The following is a 25,105-nucleotide window of genomic DNA, read 5'->3' as shown; positions in this document are numbered from 1 at the left end:
AGCTTCTTACCCTACCATACCACATACCAAATACTGCCTTAGAGTATTGAAAGCTATGTAATAGAAATTAGAACTTTACAGTTGTACAATCTCTGCACACTCCTTCGCTTGAGTCACAGAAACCTTCATCTGGAAAACAGCAAGGAGGCTGGACAAAGAAATTGCCATACTTCATTAATCATGAAGTGGTGTCAGGTTGGACGATTGTATAAAAGACAACCAATGTTAGAGGGACATAGAATCATGGAGAAGAATTATGGTCATTTAAGAACTATATTCAGTATTAGATGAAAATATACAGTCGGAGCTTGCAGAAAATCTGAAGTTTACGACTAGGTGCGACCATCAGTAGTAAAATAAAGCATAGGCAAGGAAAGAAAATAGACCTATGGAGTCAAACCTGGTCATCAGGAGGACAATAAGAACCATTTGTAAATTTCCGGCAGCAACCAAATGCCTCTGGAGACAACCAGACAAGAAAATCATCGAGCCATGATGCTGCTGGTTTAGCAATGTAGTTCAACTCTGGTGTCAATGATGCTCTTGATATCTAAAAGAACGTAATAAGATGAATACATGTGTAACTTACAAGGGAAAAAGAAGCACGTCATACCATCAAGCAAGGTAATAAACACAAAAGTTTAGTAAGATCTAAATGTAGATAAAGGTATCCAAATAAGTTCTCTCTCCTCTCTCCTCCCCCTCCCCCTCATCTTCAATCCTCCCTCCGCCTCCCACCTTGGCTCTTCCCCTTTTTTCGGTTGTTACTGATATATAATTAAATTTGCCTTCAATCACCAACTTAAGTTTTTGGGTGAATTGTTTGATAGCATGGGGTTTCATCTCAAAACCAATTAGCAATGCGAGGAGTAGTCCATCTCTCTTATAAAGAGTATAAGTCTCCTTGGTTTTTCCAATGTGGGACTCTTAACATCTCAACATGCCCCCTCAAGATGGTGCCTCTTTGGGTTCACCTATCTTAGACCGAATACCGTTTGAGTTTAATGGGCTCTTATACCATGTTTGATAGTATGGGGTTCCATCTTAAAACCAATTGGCAATGAGACGAGTAGTCCATCTATCCTATAAAGAGTGTGAGTCTCCTTGATTTTCCAATGTGGGACTCTTAACATCTCAACACCGGTAGCTACACGATGACTGCAATTTTACCTCAATCAGACTTCACTTTGGACTTTTCTGCATTAGAAACAAAGACAGAGATTGAAGTTAAAAGCTGCAGGATAAACAACTCGCATTTATGCATTTGGCACAATAATGGAGTTTTTCAAGTAGAAGACATTGACCCAAGTGTAATCCTACCCATCTCAAAATCACAGCTTATTTGGTTCATTGAAGCCATCTCAGATTTGAATCGAAAATCAGAGGACTCCTACTTTTACAAGAAAGAGAAACTGGAAAGGTGGAAGTTTCCAAGTTCAGAAATAAAAACGGTTGGGTTATGAGGTGCAACATTTAGCATGGTAAAGGCGGAAGATCATTCATTCATATTCCAATTGGTGAATACAAACAGGTTGGAGAACCTTGGTAAAATGCTTGGCAGTTTGAAAGCAAGTTTTGAGTATAAAATTTGTTAAATCGGTTAATTGGTGGTTAAACATTTATCCTTAGCTTCCCCCATCGGAAAGCATTTCGATTAGTTTATTTGGAAAAGCAAAACTCCAAGAAGAGTTAATATCACAATATGGATAATGCTAAATGGGCTACTAAATTGCGCTTTGATTATGTAGTCAAAACTTCCATCTCATATTTTATCCCCAAACCTTTGTACTTTGCGTTTGCAGGATTCTGAAGATTTACAGCAATTGTTTATAAGTGTCCCTTTGCAGAGAAATGTTGGCTTAAACTACTCAGATCTTTCAACATCAATTGGATCTTTGATTCTGACTTTAAGAAGAATGTTTTCCAGCTCCAAATCAGCCCCAATCTAAAACAGAAACCAAAATTGCTATGGACAAATCGCCCTACTTTCAAAAACTTTTCAGAAAATTTGGTTTGAGCAAAATCAAAGAATATGAAAACAAAAATTCCAATTGAATGACTCTTTTGGACATTGCTAGAATCAATGCCTCCTCATGGTGCTCGTTAGCAAAGGGTTTGAAGCATTTGCCGTTCAAGACATTAGTCTTAATTGGCAGGTGCTCTTATATGATTAGATGTTTTTATCAAGTTAACTGGTCAATCTGTCTAAGATTTTCGGATAGTGTTCGTGAACCTAGAAAGCTCCTTTCTGACTTTGCCCTCAATCGACCAATGGAGCAAGTCAAGACATGTCTTCTTTCTTTGAAGGCAAGACCAAACAAGTTAACCAAGGAACGACCCACAATCTCAGACAGAACACGACTAAATGCCTCTTGAAGAAGCTGGCATCAAGAAGTCAGCAGCATTGTGAGGAAACCGAACCAATGAAAATTGATCTTTTTGCACAAAAAAATGAAGAAACAATTCTCAACGATGAATTTTGGGCTACACTAATCGCAATTTACACAAGAATCAATGAAGAGAAAAGAAGTTACAATACGAAGTGGATGTTTTCACGATTCTTTCACAAATTTTCCCTTTTTTGAATTAACCTTAAATTTCCAAACCCTCCTAAATTGATATTATTGATGTTGGATGTTCCAAGATGCCTCCGTTCAACCGGCTTACTCTTTTATCTCTACCTTCATTTTCGTTTTAAAACTCAAGGACGAGTTTTTTTTTTTTTTTTTGGGAGGGATAGAAATATTGTAGTAGGAATAGGTATTATGTTCAAATCTTTAATTTATTAGGATTAGGATTAATTTCTTTGGTTATTAGGATTAGAAATAGCTTCATTTGTTATTTAGGATTAGGATTAAGTTTCTTTTATTAATTAGGATTACGATTAGTTTACTTTTAGAGTAGTTGTTTTCTTGTATTCACAACTTCTAAACATTAATAAAATTCTCAAATTTGGTATACATCACTGGCCCTCATACTGGGTAGAGGTATTGGGCATACTTCTATGACTCTTTTTCTGGTTTCTATGTTTAATGGGTCGAGAGAGATGGGGGCATTAACTGCTATATGCTAAGACCATGATCGAGGTTCAATCGAAGGACTGACTCTTCATACCAAAGCGGAGTTCTGGTAAGAGGGGGTGGGACCTCACTTCCTCGACTCTTGTCATGATCGTGCACTTGACGAAAGAGCTTTACAAGCAACATTTCCCTTCTTCACTTAGCAATATTGTTGGATGGGGTACCTTTCTGTCAAATAGGAAAGCTAGCCTTCTTACCGCTCCATGGGAAAGGCATCCTTTTCTATTCTCCAATCAGGGAATGCGCTAAAAAAAACGTATCCTAGCCCAGGACCTCGTCCAACTTCACTACCCTTTGCGAGGTTGGTCAGAAGCCAGCCTTGTTACAGACTGTTTTTGTTGTATTTTCAGACTGTTTAGGTTATTCGCTTCCAGATTTATTGCTCGAATTGTATTCGCCTTGGTTCGGTTTTTTCTTTTCAGTCGTAGTTAGGATGTGATGAGAGTGTTAAGTGAGTGCCAACCTAGTTGAAATGTTTGGGTGCACTTACTGATCTTAAAGGCTTGGATCTTGTCTCTTCATTGTACTTAACTCTACTTTGCCTATTCATTTTCTCAATGAAGAGGCTTGTTTCCTTTTTCAAAAAAAAAAATTATTGTTCATAATGTGCTTAGCGCAAGGTATGCACATTGATAAACATGGTGGATATATTTTACCCAACCCCAGCAGTATATTTGACATTTTTGGGCTTAAAAAACAGTGAACCAATTAACTCTCTTATCAACCAATTTAAAGCTGAAAAAAAGGAAGAAGAATTTCATGTGGTTAATATTATAATTGTAATCTACCCCACAGATTTGGCATACCTCATTCAACAGGGAGTTTGAATCACAATGGCTGATGGAGCACAGCTGGTTCGTCTGTCTAGATCTAGAGCTGAGTAGCATTATTAAACATCAGATTGATAAGCACTTCAAATCAAGTCATCGAAACTACTCCATTTGTTGAAAGCAGAGCAATATAACTAAATTTACTGTAATATAAAATCAGAAGTAAATTTTTCTTTACGACTCTTTCAGGGGCTATTAGGTAGTTGTCTTTAACTTTCAAGAACTTTTAAGAACAAACATATATTTTCTCTTTGAAATTCAGTTTTTCTGTCTTTTTATAATTTTCCTTTCACTCATTCGTAGGGATTGTATTTTTTTGAGCATTAATATCTATTCACTATTTCAATGAAAAGGTTCATTTCAAATTTGTACCTTTTGAGCATTAATATTTTTTAATTATTTCAATGAAAATATATTTAAATCGTTTGTCAGATGTTCAATTTGTACTCGAGATTGAGAGAATAGTGTATTTCTTATTCGTATAGAGTCAGGTAAAGTTACATATATATAGAGAACAAATAAACCCGAGAGCATATGTACAATTACGAACATATAATATAAATATATATCATAACACTCCCCCTAAAGCTGGAGCAAATATATCGATCATACACAGGTTGTTGACAAATAGCTTATCCTTGCTCCATTTACAGCTTTAGTCAGAATATCTCCCAAGTGTTCTCCAGTCTTCACATATCTTGTGGACACTAATCCATCTTGGATTTTCTCACAAATGAAGTGACAATCCACCTCAATATGCTTAGTTTGTTCATGAAATACTAGATTAGATGCAATGTGAAGGGTAGCTTGATTATCATACCATAATTTAGCTGGCACTGTAATACTAAAGCCTATCTCAGATAATCGTTGGTGAATCCATACTATTTCCCACAGATTGTGTCATAGCTCTATATTCTAATTTACCACTCGAACGAGAAACAACATTTTGTTTCTTACTCTTCCATGATACCAAATTTTTGCCTACAAAGACAATATCTAGAAGTCGATTTCTATCCTCTCGAGATCCACCCCAATCAGCATCAGAAAAACATTCAACTCTCATATGTCCATGATCTTTGTAAACGCAAGCGTACTTAACCCGTTTCTTCCTTTGTTTCCTCACCGGTTGTCTCCTCTCACATATGCTTTTATTACGTCTCTTGATTCCATATCTATTCGTAACATTGTTCATGAAGCTTTATCTCATCTGGTTGTGAAATGCAATGATTGAGGAGATGACTGTTCTTCAGGAAATCATACCCTTCACTTCCAGATCAGAATAACCACCCCATCTTCCCTTCCTTCTTTCCCTTTTAACCTCCTCCCATGCAACTAACTGTGGTCTCCACCGAGGTTGTTTCCACTTCCTCCACTTCCCTCCTCTTGTGCAACATGAGAAGAAGCCAGGCGAAGAGAGTTAGGACTTTTTGAGGAAATTTCTTAATTGTGCTTAAGTGGGCTACATACCAAGGTTAAGTTTAAGCATGGCTTAGAGGAATATTAAACCTATACGTGTAACACTTCAAGCAGGAACTGGCGAATTAAGGGAGCTTAAAGAGTGACTAATCCAATTTGAGATTAGTATAAATAGGAGCGAGGTCAAGAAAAGGAATATTTTGCTGAAATCTTTTAGTTATTCTACTGAAGAAGCACTAGGCAAGAAGAAGAAGGTCTTGGGAGTTAGGCATTCAGATAAAAAGGGAACTTAGAGTGTACTGAGTGATTTTCTGAAGTTAAATAGAGATTTTAAAGCTTTCCTTCTAAGTTTCATGTTGTCTTGTAATGTTGTATTACACGTTAATGTTTATGAGAAAGCATGATTTCTAAAGAAAGCTTTTAAGTTTAAGTTTCATGTTCGATAGTTGTATAAATTGCTCGTATGCAAGTAAACCATTAGCTATTATTTCTATCAATGAGCTAGCTATTATGCGCACATAATGAATGAAGACAACCATGGGGTGAAAGGACTACATGGCGGTAAGAAGCTGGCTAATGCATTGAAATGAATGTATTGAGTTAGCAACCTGAGTAACGGGAAATGAATCGGAAATTTCTCCAAGGGATGTTGATATGAGAAATCACGGTAGTCTATGGGTGGGAATGGTTCATGTTCTTGGTAAAAGGAATAAGTAGAGGCTAATGTGTGTATGACTTCAAATGAGGCGATGAAACTTGTTTTATGAAAATGAATTTATGTGTTCTATGCCCCAAAAGGATTTCTAAAAACCTCACTCACTAAGTATTCAACTTACGTGTTAAGTTTCCCTTCCCCAAGCTATCAAGGCATTGAGGCCAAGTTGAAAAGGGTAAAGTGAGCTGCTACGCGTTGAGGCAATAGCCAAGCGTTTAGGTTCTGAAGGACTATGCTATGCATTGAAGGCCTAAAATCTATATTTTAAGTATTTGTAGTAAAGAAAGCATGTATATTGTATTTTGAACGCTTGTTGTTTAAGAAATAAAAAGGAGTGGTTTGATATCTTGTGTTGTATGTTTCTTTATTGCTTAGTAGTTAAGGGGCCATTTAGCAGAAGGGCTGGGTTATGGGGGTTAGGGTTATGATAAACCTAAGATTATGATAAGATGTGTTTGGGGAAAGGGTTATGGAGGAAGTGTTATGATAAGATGTTTGGGGGAAGGGTTATGAAGGAAGTGTTATGATAAAATGTGTTTGGGAAAAGAGTCAAGTGGATAGAGTTATGATAGTATTATGATAAGATGTGTTTGGGGGAAGGGTTATGTAGATAGTGTAATGAAATTTTTTTGTATATATATATATATTTAATTCATATTATAGATCCAATACATAAATTTCGTATATTTATTTTATCAAATCGTCTTAGTTTTCATAAAACAATTTGCCTTAATTTTCTTTAAATATGACGTTCATTTTCAACATTTTCCAAATAATCGTTACATACAAATAATTTTTTTGTTTTTAAATTCATATTCTAAATCCAATACACAAATATATTTAATTTACCAAATCGTTCTAGTTTTCGTAAAAAAATTTGCTTTAATTTATTTAACTACAACGTTCATTTTCAACATTTTTTAAGTATACGTTACGTTTTAATAAATTGGTTTTTATGAATGTGACACACACCCAACTAAAGTATCCGACATGCCGGACGCAACAAAAGGTCAAAAAACAAAGAGAACAAATAAAAAATTACCAACTAAACTTGTCAACGGTGGCAAACGATAACTGATCGGCAGACAACACAGAAAGGGGCGACGGGTGAGGACCACAATGAAGACAGAAAAACACCAACTTATTGCAAAAACATGCAAGAAACAAGGCTGCCAGCAGCGTCTAACAACTGGTGGTCAGCAGCAGCGATCGGTCAAAGTTATATGATTGCCAGCGACAACCCGCGAGGTGGTTGAGCATGTGGGCGACAATGACGACAGGGGCTGTAAGAGTTTTAGGGTTTTTTAGGTTTTCAAAAAATTAGGATTGTTTTAGGGGAAGAACCTGCTCTGGTATCATGCCAAATAATGTAATTTACTGTATTTTCACAAAGAGAGAAGGGTTTCCTTAAATAGAAGAACAATCCATTACAAATAAGGAAAATATAATTTTGGAAAATATAATAAAACCAATACAATAAAATATCATACGAAAAAGGAAATAATCAACAAACCGGTGTATAGAAAACCTTGGTGATCTTGATGTAGTACGAATTCAGGTAATATGCTTGAATTCTTAATTTATGAGGATTAGGATTAGTTTCTTTGGTTTATTAGGATTAGGATTAGTTTTTTTGGTTCATTAGGATTAGAATTAGTTTCTTTTATTATTTAGGATTAGGATTAAGTTTCTTTTATTAATTAGGATATTTGTCTTCTTATATTGACAACTTGAAAAACATTAATAAAATTCTCTCATTTGAGTTGCATCAGATCTACCTATAATTGTAATCCTTCACAACAAAATATAATGGTGGCCCGATTCGTAGATATTCCGCAAGATCGTCAAAATAATCCTGATATAAGAAAAGAAAAACAAGATAGCAAGAAACAAGCATGAAATAAAAAGTAAAAGAAAACTACTCATAAGATTCTGAAAAACCAAACATGAAGCTCAAACCTGAAGGTAAGAATCTCGTGGGAGGACAATCTTTTGTTCCAATCCAACCTCAATCTTCGTAGATAATGCCTATAATGACCAAATAAAGTACACAAACTACTTGAGTAAAAGCAGTTAAAACTAATTTTTCCAGGTATAACATTTAATGACAAACACATTGATGAAATAATAAACAAATATGCATTAACTCTCCTTGCATGAGCACGCATGAATTTACAAAAACTGTTCCAATCTAACATTCACTATATGGCCAATCATAAGCAAAGCCAATATGAAACGAGAAACTTACAATGCTTCCTAAAGTTAAGCCAACAAAGATGACAACAACAACAATCTTAACTCCCCAAAATCCAAGGAGGGGTGCATGAACGTCCTACAACAAAATAACAATGTAATGCTTAGACATATCGCAAGTGAAAATATATTTGTATTCCAAATCTATGGCAGAATAGATAACAAATATTTGTTTGCACAAATCTTAAAATGAATATTCTACTGTAACACAATTTCTGCCTCAACCTAACCATACCTTCATGTACCGAGAAAGAAGCCCATGTCTCCCTTGATTGAAGCCTAAAATTTACTTCGATTGTTTAGCCGGTACTAAAAGGACTCACAGATGGTAACGAAAGTAAATCTAACTTACACAAGCAACTAACTGAGAACTTAAATAAAATGATGCAGTTTCGGAAAATTTTCACAAAAACCTTGGTTAGGTTCATCAGAATGTGGATGAACTTTTATGCATGGGAAACAGTCAACTCTGTGATCCTCAGCTCTCAAAATATCTAACACTATAAGAGCCACAAATGCTGACAGTTGAAGAATGAAGTCGAGCAACACTGCCAAAGCTAAAAAAAATAATAAAAAAAAAAAAGAAAAGAGAAAGAAAGGAGGCAGTTAAGTGGGATGACGAAGACAACAAGTATTCTTGGCAATGAAGTAATATGGGGAAAAATCTTCTCACCAGCAAACAAGGAAAAAACACGGCATGCTGGCATTGGAACAAAAGTTCCAACGGCAAAAGCCAAGATCTCTGACAAACTAGCTAATGTTATGGAAGGACCAACTTCAACCAGCGCACTGCTTATGCGATCTTCTAGAGACAACTCATATGGTTGTCGTTTCACAGCGTGTACTAATATACACATGTTGTCAACTCCTACCTGATTAAGGCAACAAAGAGTGTCAGGTAAAGACTTCCGCTAGTAAATAAATATTTTTAAGGGAGGTCGAAATTACTCCATTCATTTCCAATGCGTGAAATGGACATGCATTAGTTATACTACACTTATCTGTTGCCACTAACAAAAAACTTTAAGTTCTAAATAGGCCAATAACTTCCAAGGAATTCAAAATGCCTGGATTGATTTATAAAATTAAATAATTAGGAAAAACTACACTTTTCGTCTCCAATGTTTCGTTTAGATTGAATTCGGGTCACTACGTTTTTTAACTCAAAAAGTTTATTATTGAGGTTTGCTTGTAACCGAATCAAAGATATACGAAGTCTATATAATTTTGAGTTTAGACAAAAATAAATTAAAGCTGGACTTCTGGTCTCCAACGTTTTGTTGAGGTTTGTTGATCTTACAAAGAAAATGGAAACTTACCAGAACCAATCTTTTTCTCTCCTCTCTCCTCTCTCGCTTCCCTTCTCTCTCCCTCCGCCCTCTTCCCCTTCTAGAAATAAGTTTTCCAGCGAGAAAATAAAAAATGGAGAGAAAGATGGTGGGTTCTCGACTCTCCCTACTATATATTCCACGAGAATGATTTATTCCAAGTAGAAGGTGTGGAAGCAAAACAGGTCCTGTCGTTATCAGCTCACAACTATGCTGGTTCCAAGTGCCCATCGAGGATCCATGTCAAAAATCAGAGAAGCAATACTTCTACAAAAGAAGAAGAATCGACAATGGCATAACAGATATCCCAAAATTGAGAGTAGAGAAAGGCTGAGTTTTAAGATGCAACTTTTTGCCCCGAGCAGGACAAGGGTCATTCATACACATTCTATTAGTCAAGGAAAACCGGGGATGGAGAATGTTTCTTAAAATGCTGAAAAGCTTCAAATGAAAGCATGATTACATGACTTGGTATTCAGAACAGGGCAAGCCAAAAACTAATCATAAGGAAAAAGGCAAGGAAAATCAGGGATGAAGAATGTTTCTTGAAATGCTGAAAAGCTTCAAACGAAAGCATGATTACATGACTCGGTATTCAGATCAGGGAAAGCCAAAAATGAGTCAATCATAAGGTATTGCTCAAACACAAGAAGATAAGAAAGATAGTAATGTGGACAAGGTAAGTCAAAACGGAAACTGTTTTGGACCTTAAAAAACAGAGCATTCAATTATTGAGAGGACTTATTTATTTCAATTATTGGGGTGCCTTATTTATCAAAAGAAACTTTTCTTATATGGGTTAATTTGATAAAAGCGTTGCTAGCAGAGATTTGGTTTGAGCGCAACCATCGTATTTTCCACGATAAGAAAAGGGATTGGGTTGATATAGTAGAAACTTCTAAAAAAAATGCAGCTGCTTGGTGTTCTTCGAATGCTGAATTTAAAGATTATTAAATTCAGGACATCTGCGTCAACAGGACTGCCTTCATCTGAAGAAATTCAGGATTGTTCTGTTCCAGATTGCTAGAACAGATTTTGTGTTTGTGTAGTGTTGCTGGGATTTATTTGTATTCATACATTTGTTTTATCTCTTTTCAGCTTCGCATCTGTCTTCTATTAGGAAGTATTTATTGTTGTTTTCGGTCTTAGCATGACCTGAATATCTTTCGTATTATTTTGGATATGATGAAGGTGTTATGGGGGTGTCAACGTAGTTAAGAAGTCCGGGTGCACCTACTGATCCTATCTATCTCTCTCTCCCTCATTTCTAGGCTTCTCTATTATGGACTATGCTTACCTCCCCCTTTGATATACTACTACAGTAATATGGAGACTCCTAATTCCACACTTGATCAACAGTTAAAAGGAAAGGGACGTAGCACTAGGAGCCTTGAAGAAACACCTCAAGACAGCCCAAGACAAGATGAAGAAGTATGCAAATATGAAAAGACGGAAAGTGGAATTCCAAGTTGGGGAGATGGTTTTCTTAAAAATCAGACCCTACCGTCAAACTTCCTTAAGGAAGAGAAGAAATGAGAAGTTATCTCCTAAGTATTTTGGCTCTTACAAAATTCTGGAAAAAATTGGCAGGTTGCATACAAGTTGGAGCTACCCCCACTGCATCAATACACCCTGTATTCCATGTATCGCAATTGAAGAAGGCATTGGGTGATCATGCTAAGTTAAAGGGAAGTTAGGAGAAGAGAGAGGGGAGTTCATTTTTAGAGAAGAAATCTGCAAACTTCCTTGAAAGAAAGGAGAGGCAGAGAGGTAGGGTTCTTTTTTATTGTTCTTGATTTCTGCAAGTTGATTAGTATGATTGTAATCGTTGTCCAAGGATTGGTTCATCAATTACTTTCTGTAATTTTCATATTATATCAATATATACAAACACATCTGTTGGTGTTTTATCATCTTTGCAGTAGGAGAAGAAGTCCAAAGCAATAATTCTATTCTAAGGTGTATCCAGATTTAGGAAGCTTTCTGATAAGTGGTTTCCTATCAAAATATTGGGACATACCCTTTTTGAGGAAAGTTCGCTCATACTTGGCATCTAGTCAGCACTCCTGTCCATCGAGAAGGGCGAGAAGTGCATTCATGTCATGTGCTGGTCGTGCTCATATTTATTGGTTTCCTCAATGAACTAGTCTATCACCCATAAATCGGAAAAATCATGGGCTCCAGAGTAGTCGTTCCTTCTTAGCCCAACGGAATAGACCCATAAGCCCACCCTTCTAAGAAGACTTATAGGAAAGCTTTTCTGTGTATTAAGCTTTCCCCAATAAAGAGCTGCTTTGTTTTTATTTGCCTTTCGAAGAGCAGGGTAGGGTTTGGTGGCCTGAAATTGACTTGCTTCACCAAAAGGCCAAAAAGAGGAGACGATAAAATCAGAAAGATTAAGCCTACCGAAGCAAAGCTAAAGGAGAGGAATTAAAAGGGGTTGGGAGGGGTAAGGAATAGTACAGCGTGGAGTTGGAAGAGGGAGTGAACAGTGATGGGATTAGCGTTATTTTGATAATAACCCTAATCCCCAAATTAAATTCAATCCTTGGGCCAAACATGGAGTGGGCTATAGTAGCCCACTCCAATCCGTGGGCCAAACATCCCCTTAGTTAATCAGCCTGATAATCAACAGGGGACAAGCCTAGATGGAAATGTAGTGTCACCAGCCATAACTCAAAAGGACTCCTATAACTCTCCAAAGCTAAAAAGAACATTGTTCACATCATAAAATTTCAAGCAATCTCCACTAAAAAACTGAAAGTTGAAACCCTACCACATGCTGTACTATCCTTTATAGATATATTTCCGTAGCAGAGTTTCTAAACCTTCCAGTTCCACAATCCTTAGTTTAACCATCCCTTTGACTTGACCACTCAGACCACTAGAGCTCCTTTGGCAAGCATCAGTCCTTGTCCCTTTAAGTAAATGTGTTGCACATTGTTAAATCCAAAAATATATATTTCACAAGAGAATTATCTCACGACCCAATTTTTGTGTACTCCACATTGAATAATATAACCAATGATCGTACTCTCAAATATGGGGCACCAAGATTCCATCTCTTTGACACAATGGGAAAACTAAACAACAAAAATGTAGTTACAATCGTACTTTAATGCCGTTTTATATAACAAAGACTCAAGAGAATTGAAAGAAAAGTAGAAACTTCAAAGCATCACAATTACTTACCGCCAACACCAGGAATGGAATAACCTCCATAATTATTAGTGTTGATTTTATTCCGATGGCACTGAAGAATCCTACAGATCCTAGAACAGACAGCACAACAAGTATAACTCCTGAGAGACCAAGCAACACCTGAGATTTTATTAAAATATAGAGCTTGGTCATGATTGAAGGAAGCACAATCAAAAAAAAAAGCAACATGCAGTTGGTAGTTTAATATCAAATTTGTAAGGAGAGACGATATTATACTTCCCAGCATATAAACTACAAAATCCGTCTGAAAAAACTAAAAAAATTAAAAGCAGACTACAAAAGTATGAATGGGAATTCAAATCACACCAATTAGTCTGAAGTCCAACTTAAATTATGACCATCTATATACCAACACTAAAAGTGATGTAACTCAAATGAGAGAATTTTATTAATGTCTTTTGCAGTTTTGAATACAAGAAGACAACTACTCTACTTATAGCAAAAGTAAACTAATTCTAATCATAATCCTAGTTAATAAAAGAAACTTAATCCTAATCCTAGTTAATAAAAAAAACTTAATCCTAATCCTAAATAATAAAAGAAACTAATTCTAATCCTAATAAAACAAAGAAACTAATCCTAATCATAATCCTAATCCTAATAAATTAAGGATTTGACCATAATAGCTTATTCCTACTACATCATTTCTATCCCTCCCAAAAAATTTGTTCTCAAGTTTTAAAATGAAAATGAAGGTAAAAATCAAAAAAAGTAAGCAGATCGAAAGAAGGCATCTTGGAACATCCAACATCAATAATATACATCTTCATATTGCTACTTCTTTTTTCTTCATTGATTCCTACATAAATTGCAATCCATACGGGATTTGTGTAGCCCAAAATTCATCTTCATCTTCATAGAGAATTGTTTCTTCATTTTTGTGTGCAAAAACATCAATTTTGATTGGTTTGTTTCCTCTACAACACTGCCGACTTCATCTTCTTAGTCCAAAGTAGGTAGTTCGATCACTCCCCTTTTTGTTGTCAACAATTTTCATTTCAACGCTTAGAGTTTCAATCGTATTTTCTTTCGTCTTTGAAAATTTGTGTGTTATTCTCCAATTTTTCCTTAATTGTCAATGTCATTTTCTCTTTCAAATTAGGTTTCACAATCTCTAAATTGAAAATGTTTTCAAAGTTTTAATTTTCACAAGCAATTTCTTCTTCTTTGCAGTTTATACCGTAATATTCCTGCTTCTTTGAATTTATTTCTTCCTCATCTTCTTTACTCGGCTCATTTTCTTCTAACGTTGGCATACTGTTTCCATAGTATCTTCTTTTGTAAACTTGCCTTCTTCCTCATTCTTGGATAATCAGTGGCAAATTTTGGACATGTTTTGGAGGAATTTGTTGTATGTTCAAATTCTATCTTTGTTGGGGTAATTTGTGATTCTTGGTTGATTTTTTCCAATTCGAGGTTAGGGTAAACCTATATTGTTTTCTATTTGATCAAGTGCCAAGGACATGCGTTCAAGTGAACAAACGATACCATCAATAGTTACAGCCAATAAAATCGCAACTGGAGATGACCACGACCGGTGAAGAAAAAAGACCAAGTTACAGCCAATAAAATCGCAAGAAACGTAGCTGCTGGCAGCGTTGGTGAGCGGTAGTCCGCAGCGGCGATCAATCGGAGTATTATGGCCGACGACGACGACTCTCGAGGCGGCGGCGGGCTTACTTGGTGTTTTTGGATTTTATAGCTTTTTAAACTTAGGTTCTTCTTTTTAGGGTTTCAAGAACCTTCTCTAATACCAACTTAAATTTAAGAGAAAAATAATCAAAAATTAGTAGGATACCCACCTTGGATGAAAGGTAAAAAGACGACGAAATATTTGAATCTCCCAAAGCCACCGATATATAGGCAAACATAACGAGGTAGCTTACCTGATAAATGTTAGAGAATAAAGGTTAATAAACATAGTGATTCAATTAAATAAATGCTTAAAATGTACAGGTTAATAAATAAAACAAAACTGTAATATTTAAATAACATTTAACCAAAAATTAAACCGGAAAGATATCACTCTTCACTGACTTACAGCAATTGTAAGGATATCTGCTGTGCTTTCTCTTTTCAGTTCTTCTTCAATTGAGCTCTCAGAAGAAAAAGAAAGAGTAAGATTCCTGGAATGCACTAGTGGCATCAGTTCCTCCTGTCAATGTAAGTTGGAGCAATGTGCATTCAATTATCCCAAAACCCAAAATAGAAACCGGATGCTAGTTCAATGACCAAAATTAAAATTTCAAAAGTGTAAGGACACAAAAAAAAGAAGAAAGAGATTTAGCGACGATAACTGTGTTTTGATCCATCTTATTTTACATGATTTAAGTATAAAATTCCTTATCACTTTCTTTAACAAAAAACCAAGAAACGTGAAAATTTCAAACATATTGTAAAGCTACTAATACTCAAATAGCTCCACTTAGGAAATAAAAGAGCTATGAAATACAAAGGGAATAAGTAACAATCCAAATAATGCTAAAATTTCCACGAAAGAACCAAATAATATAAATCTGTTCTTCATTTGTAAACTCCATCGTCCCCCAATTCTTGCCTTTCTTGGATCTGATTTCCTTTGTTTGGAGTTGATTTAGCATGCTCTGTGTGTTTCAGAATGGATGGTTAGGTTCTGTAAAATTACTCCCATCATAGAACGAATTTCTCTCAACTCTCCTTGAATTTCCCCTACAGATTTCTCTACACTAGTCAGTCTGGTTTCAATAGCTTTTGTTGAAGAGGAAGCTTCCGCATCCATGAAAAAAAAAATGATCCAAGAAAGAACGTGCAATGGAATTTCGCTCTGATACCAATTGATGTAAACAAACTCAAGAATGCTAAGTTTTCTTTATCTTTTATTGATCTGAAAGGAAGGTCGAGAGACCTATTTATACAAGGATAAAGCTGGACAGTTATAACAAACTTCTAACAGAAAATAAAACTAACTAAATAACTAGATGTTGGTTAGAAATCAAGAATTTAAACAGAAGATAAAACTGACCAACTACTAGCTAATTGGTAATCATCAATTAGTTATAAGTCCTAGATCAATTCTCCTTCCTGTGTTTGGACGTCTGTTATTAATGGGTCCTCCAAGTCATTGTGGAGATTCATTTGCAAAACCATTGACCTTGTTGCTCATCAGACTAAACGTTGTCTTGGTACCGCCTCTGACATTTCTTTTTGGAAAGATCATTGGCATGATGACAGTGCTCTCTCGGTGAGCTTCACATTTGTTCCGTATTTCGGACCTTTCGGATATTTCTGTGGCTGAGGAGTGGCACGATTCTATTGAGGTTTGGGATTTACATTTTTGTTGTAACTTAACTGATTTTGAACTTCTGGCATGGACCTCCTTAACTGCTATCTTGGCCTCTGTTCACTTTCGTATGGTTCCTAATTCTTGGAATTGGACCATTGATTCCTCTACTTCTTTTACAGTTAAATCTCTCATTGATGATTTAACTTGTTTGATTGGGTCTTCTACCATATATCTTTATTTTATTATTTGGTCTGGTTACTACCTGAAGAAAATTAAATTACTCTTCTAGGAACTTAGCCATGGTGCCATTAATACTGCCAATCGTCTCCAACGCCAAATGTCATACATGTCTCTTTCTCCTGCTAGGTGTGTTATGTGTAATTCTGCTGCAGAATATGCATCTCATCTTTTTGCACATTGTTCCTTTGCTACACAGTTTTGGAACATCATCTTGGATGCTTTTGGTTGGTCGATCTCTCATTCCAACAATATTAAGGATATCCTTGATTCTTTCTTGGTGGGTCACCCTTTCATGGGGTGCAAAAGGACTTGGTTGGCTATTGTTCGTTTCTTCTTCTAGACTTTATGGACCAAACGCAATAAACAACTATTTCAGGACTTTAGTTGTCATGCCCCCACCCAGAACGCGTCTTTCCCTCGTGTTCTCAGGCGCGAACGCGACATGGGCAGCTCCAACGCTCCAAAATGAAGTGCCAGAATGCCCGAACTTACGCATAAACTTAAACCTTACTTAAGGAGAACATCAGAACACCTACTTCTTAAGATCTAAGCTTCTACTTAAGAACTTTGCTTTGTGATATGAAAACACAACACAATAGACTTAGAGAGAACTTAACCAACTTTATTCCTTCTTAATAAACTTAGTACAATTACAAGGCTTATGCTTAAAGTACTTAAAACTTCTAATCTTAAACTCCAATAACTTGCATAGCTCTTAACCCCTGGCAGAATGCAACGGCTCGCCTTCTCTACGAAGTCTCCTCACTTTGCTTACCTAGAGAAGGGGAACTTAAAACGTAAGTCTAACGCTTAGTGAGTGATATTTTAGGAAAACCTTTGGGGAATACAAGTACATGCATAAATTCATTTTGCAAGATCAACTTCACAACGCCTCATTATGCGCTAAAACAATAAACACCACATTAGCCTCTACTTATCTCATTCACCAGGACATTAAACCTTCTCCACGCATAGACTACTATGACAACTCATTTCATCATTAGCATAGATTACATGTTCAATTCTAGTTGCTCAAGCGGTCAGCTCGAATGCGGACCACTCAGTGCATCCAGCCACCTTCTTGCCATGTGAACCAATCAATGCATGGTTGTCTTGACTTTTATGTGCACATAATAGTTAGCTCATGGTAAGAATAAAGCTAATGGTTTACTCGCATACAAGCACTTCATTCAAACAACATAAAAATGAACTACTTTAACTTGGAAACATACTTTCAAATGGTCATGCTTTTCTTACAAATCATAAACAATAATATAACATGCACTCAACTATACCTCACATGACTTTGAAAGAAAAGCTTTAGAAATCTCTATTCTTTTTCTCGAAAGGGTCACTCACGAAACCCCTATAAGAACAAGAGGGTATTTTTTCAAAGAACCTCACACCCGATTAGATTTCAGGGGAACCAAATACATAGACCAATCAGAAAACACAAACTGAGACGAACCCAACTGACGAAGCAAGAAAATGAAGCACCCACGCACTCTCACGTGCCAGCACGTGGGGCAGGATGCAGCTTCTTTTGGGGCGTGTCCACTTGTGGCTTCTTTTAGCAAGCGACAAACTCAAAGAGGGACGAACAGCGAGGCCAAAGCTCAAAAAAGAATTCAACAAATTCTTTGGAGTAACGCAATGAAAGCAGTCCTGGCGCATTTATGGTTTGAAAGAAACCAAAGGCTCTTCCATGATAAAGAAACTACTTGGTTTTCTAGATTTGAAGGAGCACGACTTGATGCATCCCTTTGGTCCTTTCTTTCCAAGGACCTTGTAGACAGGATGGAGTGCTCAGATTTCCATGAGTAAACTTCTTGCATTCTAAGATTCAAGTTTCTTGGCAGCAGCAGGGGCTACATATGCTTAGCTTTCCTTTGCTTTGTTTTAGTTTTTTGCTTACTAATGGTTCTGTTCAAGTCCTTCATGTTTGTCCTCATATTGTATTGTAATATAGAGTGGACCTTAATGCTTCTTGTAAGTTTCTATTGGATACGATGATATAGCTACGAGGATGTTAACCTACTTGAGATGCTCAAATGCACCTCCCAATCCTCGGCTTTTTACTTTTCGTTTCCTATATTACTTTGAGAATTAGCCACATTTCATTATCTTTTTTTTTTTTTTTGAACGGAAACAAGTCTCTTTATTAATGAAAATAAAAGAGACTAATGCTCAAAGTACAAGAGAAATATACTAGGAGCAAAAAGGAGTGAAGTGACCAATAGATCAATAAAAACAACAGAACAAACAAGCCAAAGTTCTCTAGAACTCAAGCCAAAAAGAAGAGAGAAAACTATAAAGCAAAAGTAGAGGATTTTCGATAAGAAACACAGAATCAGCAGGAGACTACCACACTGGCTGCTTCAGAAAGAAGGGAGAGAGGACAGCAAGAAAGACAAAAAGCAATCTTGAGCCCAATAAGTCTTGCTAACGACTTTCAACCCAACAACAACAAAATAACTTTAATTTCTACTTTAAGAGGGAACCTTACTGATGAGTCATGATGAAACAAAACAGAAAGAAAAACAATGCTCCGAACTGCCAAAAACAACTTCTTGTGATCCACTAAACAATATTTAGAGATAATTGACCGAGGAAGTAGAGAATCTATTTTAGAGAGCTCAACTCAAAATTATTCCACATTTTTCAACAAAAGACTTCAAATGCTCTTGAACTTCTTATTGCTGAACTTGAGAGGAAAATATAGGGCCCGTTTGATAACATTCTCGTTCCCTGTTTCCTGTTTCTGTTTTCATTTTTTTAAGAAACGGAGGTGTTTGGTAACGTTCCTTGTTTCTCGTTCTCAAAAAAGTAGAAACATTTTTCATTTTATAAGGAATTATTGGGAACAAAAAAAAAGAAGTTTCTTCCGTTCCGTTTCTCAATTATTTCTATCGGTTTCCTTTTTCTCAATTTATTCCTATGTATTTTCTTTTCCTTTTTCTCAATTATTTTGTTGGTTTCCTTTTCATTTTTCTCAATTGTTTTTATTGGTTTTCTTTTCCTTTTTCTCAATTATTTTTATTGGTTTCATTTTCCTGTTTCTCAATTATTTTTATTGGTTTTCTTTTCCTTTTTCTCAATTATTTTTATTGGTTCCTTTTCCTTTTTTCAATTATTTTTATTGGTTTCCTTTTCCTTTTTTCAATTATTTTTATTGGTTTCCTTTTCCTTTTTCTTAATTATTTTTATTGGTTTCCTTTTCCTCTTATCTCCATCGTCTTCCCCAAATAATCATCATCTTCCTCTTTCACTCATCGTCTTCCTCTTTGCCTCTCATCGTCTTCCTCTACAACCCAGACTCTTCCTTTTTGTTGCATTATCCCTCTTCGTCGAATCCATAATTTTTTATTGTTCCTCTTCGTCGGATCCATAGTTTTCGTCTGAAAATTGAGGGATTAAGAAGTGAGTCGACATCATCTAAGAGAAATGGCCCGAGTGAGAAATCATATTGCCAATCAAATTTGGCAACATTTGAAGGATAGATACAATTTTATGTTTATGTTATTATTTTTATTCGTGCATTGGTACTTCTTCGTATTAAATGAATAAACTTTTGATAATTTTATTTTTTATGTTTGATGGATGACCTATATTTTTGTTTAATGTTTAATTGAAGTAGATGTGAAAAATAAAAAATAAATATAGAAAAAATCAGGAAACAAGAAACAGTTATCAAATACATTTTTTGTTTCTTTATCAAACACATTCCTATTTCTTGTTCTAAAAAAATAAGAAATAGGAAACAGGGAACAAGGAACAAGAAACAGAGAATAGGAACGTTACCAAACGGACCCATAGGGGCCAGCTTTTCAAAATTTACAACTTCCTCAAAATAATATATTAGTTCATGTTAAAAATTTATTTTCCAGTTCGCTTTTTGCATAAATAGAAAAAAAAATAGAAAATACCTTTAATTAGCATGTGATATCAAGGAAATCTTATAACAGAACAGCCTTGGGATGTAACATGTACATATTTTACGGGAGTAAAAAATGTGAGGTGCTGCGTCAATCTAGAATACTCAACCAGCAATCGTAGCAACTATGAAATTAAGCAAGCAAATTGTTCAAAGTTTCAAACCTTGGCTAACTTGACAAAAGCTTTTTCCCACGCTATTGCTTTCCCATTCTCATTGCCAACAGCATCAATTGCATTATTAACAGGATATGTGATGACAAATGCGGAGGCCTGATATTAAAGAATCAATACAAGATTAGGAAAATGCAGTAAAAACAACTACATTGAAGGGATAGGGAGAAAATACAACCTCGGAATAATTGCTCCCAAAAAATCCACCCAAGGATGTGCTGGGGTCAAGCGGAGCCTTGAAAGCACTGAAACATGTCTCCGAGGAAGTATAATGCTGAAAACAACATTTTAAAGGCTCAAGGTTAAAATTATTACAGTTAAAAAGTAAACAAAGAAACCCAAGTTTAAAATATCAACTAGACACTTTGTAGGAGGTGAAACGAATAAGAAAGATGAGCATTACGATTCCAATAAAAGTCTACCTGAAAGCAATATTCAGCGTGTTCCACTCCTCCATAGTCGTCAAAATTTTCAGGGTTCATTTTAAAGTACTATAAGACAAAGGGAAATGGATGTGTAAATTTATTTTATAAAATATTTAAGATAGAAATAATTTTAATTCTAGCATTTTTTTTAAAAATAATAACCTCAAACATATCATATTTTAGCTTTTGAATCATTGACCAACTTTAATAAGGACAACAAATATGGTTTTACTTTTATATGATAGTGGTTAATTTGCATAAATCAACAACTAACATAGATAAAATTAATTATAACTATTGTAGCAGTCAAAGAAATTAAATGTAATTATAATAATCATTAAGACCTTGTTTGACAACCATTTCTTTTCTAGTTTCCAAAATTTGGCTTGGATTTTGAAAACAGCAAGAAGAAGTACATAAGAAAACAAAAAACCTCATATGTGGACCAATATTTATAAGCATAAATTTCCTTTTTCTTTTTTTCTTTTTTTTTTTTTTTTTTGGAAACGGTGACAAACCTGTATATTAATGATAATAAATAAGACTTAAGCTCAAAGTACAAGAGTATTATATGCAAGAGAACTAGGGGAGAAACTGTAAGCATAATTTTCAAAAACCAAAAACAAAATATTAAATGGTTATCAAATAGGCCTAATTGAGATGTATTCTGATTTTTACAATGTTCGCAAATTTTTCTATTCAGCTCCTAGTTTAATATTTTGTTCAAATTATGCCACATTTGCAGCTACTAAAGCAAATTTAATGCATAAAATGAAATAAGACAAGAAAGATTCTTGAATGAAAAAAACATGTAAAAAACGAATAAACAAACAAAAAAGACTTGAATACACTTATTGGACAGTCTTTTCTTCCAAAATGTAGATGGTACGGAAAAAAAGAAGAAATCTCAAACGTCAATGGACAGTCTTTTCTTTTTCAATGAAACAAATATTGAGAAATGTAGATTGATAAAAGAATAAAGGAGTAAAACTCCAAACACTTATTGGTGAATTACTAGAATGATCCAATTGGAAATGTGCCAAAGAGAGTAAAACTGCAATTGGAAATGGCATCTAGTAGGCGTTAACTAAGATACCCAATTGAGAATGTAAAACGTCAATGGACAGTCCAATTTCATTGCACCATAGCATGAAGAAAAATGATACAAACTTTATCCAATTATAACTGAAATAGCATACAACCTGTAGAATACTTTGTGTGGCACAATCCTCACCGAGTGGCTTCAAGCATATATCATTTAGGGATACAACTGAGCCAGAATAGTTCGCAACAAGTTCATTGACCTATTGAAATTGTAGCAAGAAATCATTTTGTAAAGAACTTAGACGTCAATTTAGACTGAATAAGTGAGAAAACAGGAACAAATAGTTGGAAGAAGCACCAAGGGCTCAAAAGACCTTATTCTGTATATCAAAGAGTAATAGAATATTATCCTCTGTAACTATACGTGGAGCCCTGTCATGCTTTCCTCCAGGCTTGGTTGCTATTATCAACTGAAACACGTGCAAACACCACACATCTTGCCATTAACTATCGATAGAGGAATAACGCAGAAATTTAACTATTATTTGAGAGAGGAAAAGAGATCATAAAGAAAATATGGTCATAATCATAAAAAGCTACAACCAATCTGAAGCAGATAATAAATGAATAATGTGGGAAGATTTCAGAACTTTTTCTTATGGAAACTAATTTAAAAATTTTCCAAGTCAACACTTTCCAGGATATCACAAAAGCCTGTTGATCCTTAAAAATTATCAGTTTCACCCTACCCGATATCACAGCCAAGGCATTGCACTGCAAATCCAGAGGTTTGGACCCTTCCCTTCAACTTCACCCATGGAAAAACCATACACTCACAGGAGCTTAAATTCAAATGATGACACTATACTCGTGCTATGATTACTATCAAAGGAAATCTTTCCTTCACTAGATTGAAATTTTAGTCCGTCTTTGTCACATGTACAACGTCCTCTGAGGCTCTGAGTTCAGTCATATAAAGAATTATATTCAATGTCTCTATACAACATAATTCAGTTTCCTTTTTAATTTTCTTTCTTCTTAGGTTGAGATATCTCAGTGGTATCAAATGGCTGAACATTTGAGAGTTAGAAAAACTATACAATAAACAACCCCGTTACCTGTTCAATTCTGTAGAAAGGTGCAAGATTGCTGTCAAAGAACTGCTTCTCTGCTGCTGCCCTACTCCCATGACCTACCCATAACTGCAGTCTCAAATCAGTTAAGTATACATCAAACTTAGAATACTAATTACTAAGTTACATAGCCACGTGCAAACACATAAAGGAAACAAGGCATTAGCTATCAAATCCTTTTGTGATTAGGTATTCCATAAGGAAGCCTGAGTTTGAGCTTGATCCTCACCAATAAAACCCTCCATAACAATTATATGAGGGCATTGTTCCTCTTTTCAAAAGCAGGCCACCAAGAGGAGGGGAAGAGAAGTCCACTTCCAGTTGACAATGATGGCTACCAAAGTCAAAGAGAAGTTCTCCTCTAGATGAAATCCGTTGTGAGGATTTTCACAACATTGAAAATTATAAATTACAATTTAAATCAGGCTGAATGATAATTTATCAATTTGAGTTTAAGAGCAATTATGTAAGTTCAAGACGAAAAATATAATTGTATAGCAAAAAAGCGTATAGATTGGATTGAATTGGTACTTGCTACCATAACAAGACCATAACGAAATACAGCAAACTGGAAGAAATTGTAATAAATGAATTTACTTAAGCTAGATATTTCAACATCCTCTAACAATAAGCATAAATAATATGATACCTTCTCCGGCCGGGTTTCAACTTTAAAACAAACAAGACCCACGCAAAGAATAAGAACAATTGATAAAGACATACAAAGCACCAGGATAGGGTTCCGAGCAACCCAAGCTCCATAATCCCTAAAAACATAAGATTGGTTATAAAAAAGTGAAAAGTTTTATGCTTCAACATCCAGCTGAGGACAAGAGATTCACCTATAAAAGTTAGAAATGTATCTCTGAATAGTGGAAAGTTGAACACCATTCCTCACTGTAAGATGCACCCCATGCTCCTGAAGATACAAGGACAAAATGAATAAGAGCAAATTAGAACATAAAACATCAGAAACAGACCTTTTCACACATGAAAACACCACACTGAAAACTATGAATGACCATCTTGTGAAGAAACTGCGAGAAGGAGATCACATGCTAGATTCTCTGTTGCCTAGATTAATTAAACTCTGAAATTACACAAGAAGAGCATTGCCAAGGAAACCAAAGCTTTCAACTAAATGTTTTAATGAATATACACTAAAAACAATTGAGTGACCCTAACGAACATAAGATCTTCAAACACTGGAATAAAATCTGACTGGTGTGATAACACCCAAAGTAGGGGGAGGAGAGTTTCTTGAGAAAGATTGAACAACATAGAGATTTAAATGGAAACCACAAATAAAATCTAATGCCCAAGGTGAAATGGAAAATTAAAAATAAATAAATATGACTGCGAAACCTGCCTCTGTTGTAACATTCTCATTCTCTGCCAAGTTTACAGATTTGATTTCACCATCGTCTCCAATGTTTAATAAGGGTTCTTCCCTAGATGAAAATCCCCTATTCTCTTTTGTAGGGTGAAACAAAGCCCATCCAAGAAATGAGGAAATAAATATAACATAAAGTATTGTGATTGAGAAGTCAATGCAACTGATCTGCATGAATCAACGTGGCAATGAAATTCATATCAATATGCTAGAAGTTAGTACACTACGAAGAAATAATTTAAATGGTCTGCTTGCCATTCATACTCTGAAGTTCCAAGAGCTGCAATAGTTTTTAATGCCTAAGTATTTGAGTTTATTGTCCAATGAATTAATGGATATGTGAAAATAAAGTAATAAGGTAGGATATCAAAACTTGAATCCAACCTTAAGAGACCAAATCTTGATGGTGCAGGCATTGCTTTTTGGCGGAGAAGGAGGTTCTAAGCTAGAGCACACAGGTGACGAAGGGCAATCACCACAGGAGCAGCCCAGTGAAGTGTCACCACATGAATAAACAGACACATTCATAAGCTCCATTTGAGATGACTTTGAAGGGTTCACTTTAAAATTTATAGAATAAGGTGATCCAGGAAAACCAGGGGCCACTTTCTGACCAAGAAATGCAAAAAGTTCTGACAAGAAAATGCAAATGAAATA

The 25,105-nt window shown here is 35.4% G+C and overlaps 1 protein-coding gene across 9 annotated transcripts in view; it reads right to left on the bottom strand.

The window, feature by feature from the left end:
- Positions 1–25,105, bottom strand: part of LOC103490460 (uncharacterized) — a 42,887-nt gene that overhangs the window by 7,659 nt on the left and 10,123 nt on the right. For 8 of the 9 annotated variants that reach the window (XR_007815442.1, XR_007815443.1, XR_007815444.1 and 5 more), the window contains 22 exons: positions 24,833–25,080; positions 24,425–24,616; positions 23,898–23,974; positions 23,705–23,822; positions 23,041–23,124; positions 22,297–22,392; positions 22,081–22,182; positions 20,876–20,944; positions 20,632–20,727; positions 20,445–20,552; positions 14,886–14,999; positions 14,647–14,730; positions 12,815–12,943; positions 8,968–9,166; positions 8,708–8,851; positions 8,530–8,573; positions 8,290–8,373; positions 8,001–8,069; positions 7,820–7,896; positions 3,887–3,956; positions 401–550; positions 80–148 (listed from right to left, as the gene is read on the bottom strand). Coding sequence is in view for 6 of the 9 variants with exons in the window: in XM_051079147.1 (XP_050935104.1) it covers positions 80–148; positions 401–550; positions 3,887–3,956; positions 7,820–7,896; positions 8,001–8,069; positions 8,290–8,373; positions 8,530–8,573; positions 8,708–8,851; positions 8,968–9,166; positions 12,815–12,943; positions 14,647–14,730; positions 14,886–14,999; positions 20,445–20,552; positions 20,632–20,727; positions 20,876–20,944; positions 22,081–22,182; positions 22,297–22,392; positions 23,041–23,124; positions 23,705–23,822; positions 23,898–23,974; positions 24,425–24,616; positions 24,833–25,080 (2,423 nt within the window). In the remaining 3 variants the exon portion in view is untranslated. The remainder of the gene's footprint in view (positions 1–79; positions 149–400; positions 551–3,886; positions 3,957–7,819; positions 7,897–8,000; positions 8,070–8,289; positions 8,374–8,529; positions 8,574–8,707; positions 8,852–8,967; positions 9,167–12,814; positions 12,944–14,646; positions 14,731–14,885; positions 15,000–20,444; positions 20,553–20,631; positions 20,728–20,875; positions 20,945–22,080; positions 22,183–22,296; positions 22,393–23,040; positions 23,125–23,704; positions 23,823–23,897; positions 23,975–24,424; positions 24,617–24,832; positions 25,081–25,105) is intronic. The other variant, XM_051079149.1, reaches the window with a different exon arrangement.

Source organism: Cucumis melo, chromosome 11 (assembly GCF_025177605.1).
Source record: "Cucumis melo cultivar AY chromosome 11, USDA_Cmelo_AY_1.0, whole genome shotgun sequence".
In the NCBI taxonomy this organism is placed as follows: Eukaryota; Viridiplantae; Streptophyta; class Magnoliopsida; order Cucurbitales; family Cucurbitaceae; genus Cucumis; species Cucumis melo.
Note: the sequence above shows the minus strand (reverse complement) of the source record. Positions and strands in the feature narration are given on the sequence as shown.